Source organism: Chrysemys picta, chromosome 12, assembly GCF_011386835.1.
Source record: "Chrysemys picta bellii isolate R12L10 chromosome 12, ASM1138683v2, whole genome shotgun sequence".
Lineage (NCBI taxonomy): Eukaryota > Metazoa > Chordata > Testudines > Emydidae > Chrysemys > Chrysemys picta.
The window spans coordinates 20,547,753-20,549,306 of record NC_088802.1 but is presented as its reverse complement, the minus strand read 5'-3'; the positions used below and the strand labels follow the sequence as shown (position 1 = coordinate 20,549,306).

Genomic DNA, 1,554 nt, shown 5'->3' with positions numbered 1-1,554 from the left:
TTAACTCCACACCTGGACCAGATTTTCACCTGGTGAAAATCACTGCAGCGGCAGTGACATCAACAGAGTTTATCTGGATTTGCATTGGTGCAACTGAGATCAGAATTAGACCTGTTTGTGTTCAAGCTGTGTGGTCATGGAAATAACTGACATTAATGAACAGGTACTATGTGAGCAAACTTTAATTAGATAAAGACATAAAAATCAATGCTCGGTGAATTACCTACACCCAGTCAGTCTCCTCAGGGCAGCTTTCATCTCCTTGTTCCTCAGGCTGTAGATAATGGGATTCATGATTTGTGGCAATACGGAATAGAGAATTGCCACCACAAGATCCAGAGCAGATGGGGAGCTGGAGGTGGGTTTTAGGTAGGCAATGGCCCCAGTGCAAACAACCAAGGAGACCATAGTGAGGTGAGGAAGGCAGGTGGAGAAGGCTTTATGCCGGCCCTGCTCAGAGGGGATTCTGAGCACTGATTTGAAGATCTGAACATATGACACAATGATAAAAACAAAGCAGCCTAAGAGTAAACACGCAATGAATGCAAGAACCCCAACTTCACTCAGATATGAGTCAGAGCAGGAGAGCTTGAGAAGCTGGGGGATTTCACAGAAGAACTGATCCACCATGTTGCCTCCACAGAAGGACAATGCAAACGTGTTCCCGGTGTGTAATACAGAGTTGAGAATCCCACTGATCCAGGCACTAGCTGCCATTTGGACACAAGTTTTGCTGTTCATCACGGTGTCATAGTGCAGTGGTTGGCAGATGGCGACATATCGGTCGTACGCCATGATGGTGAGAAGGGAAAAATCTGCTACCAACAAGAAGAAGAGGAAAAAGACTTGGGCAACACATCCAGCATAGGAAATGGACTTGGTGTTCATGAGGGAGTTTGCCATGGATTTGGGAACGGTGACACAGATGGATCCAAGATCTATGATGGACAGATTCATCAGGAAGAAGTACATGGGGGTGTGAAGGTGGTGGTCAAAGGCTATGGCCATGAAGATAAGAAGATTCCCCACCAGGGCTACAAGGTAAATCACAAGAAACACCACAAAGTGCAAAATTTGCAGCTCACGAACATCAGAGAATCCGAGGAGAAGGAACTCTGTCACAGTGGTTCGGTTGGACATTTTCTTTCTCAGGACATCGTGTGATGGTTGCAGAGAGAGGGACAAGAGCAAGGGACAGGATTAGATCATTAAAATAACTCTCCTTTTGTGAAAACCACCTGAATTTCCATGAGTCACATCCTTAGCTTGTGAAGATTGGTGTAATATGGGAATGAAGATGGAGAAAACAGCCCCACTGACTCCAATGGAGTTACTCCTGTTTTACACTGGGGTGAGAGAAAATAGAATCAGCTCAATGGACTCCACAGCGGTTACTCATAATTTACACCAGGGTAATGAAGTGGAGAAATTGAAACAATTGCTTTTGAGAAATTTGTATATCTCTATGACCCAGAGGTGGGTGAACTCTGGATAACGGTGTATAAATGTTACTATCCTCAGTTTTCCGAGCGGAATTGGGGGTCTGTCTGGCCA

At 45.1% G+C, this 1,554-nt stretch overlaps 1 protein-coding gene across 1 annotated transcript; it reads right to left on the bottom strand.

The window, feature by feature from the left end:
- Nucleotides 1-219: 219 nt before the first annotated feature.
- LOC135974612 (olfactory receptor 14A16-like) lies at nucleotides 220-1,140 on the bottom strand. The gene has a single exon (XM_065563031.1). The coding sequence runs from the start codon at nucleotides 1,138-1,140 to the stop codon at nucleotides 220-222; it is 921 nt and encodes a 306-aa protein (XP_065419103.1).
- Nucleotides 1,141-1,554: the final 414 nt, after the last annotated feature.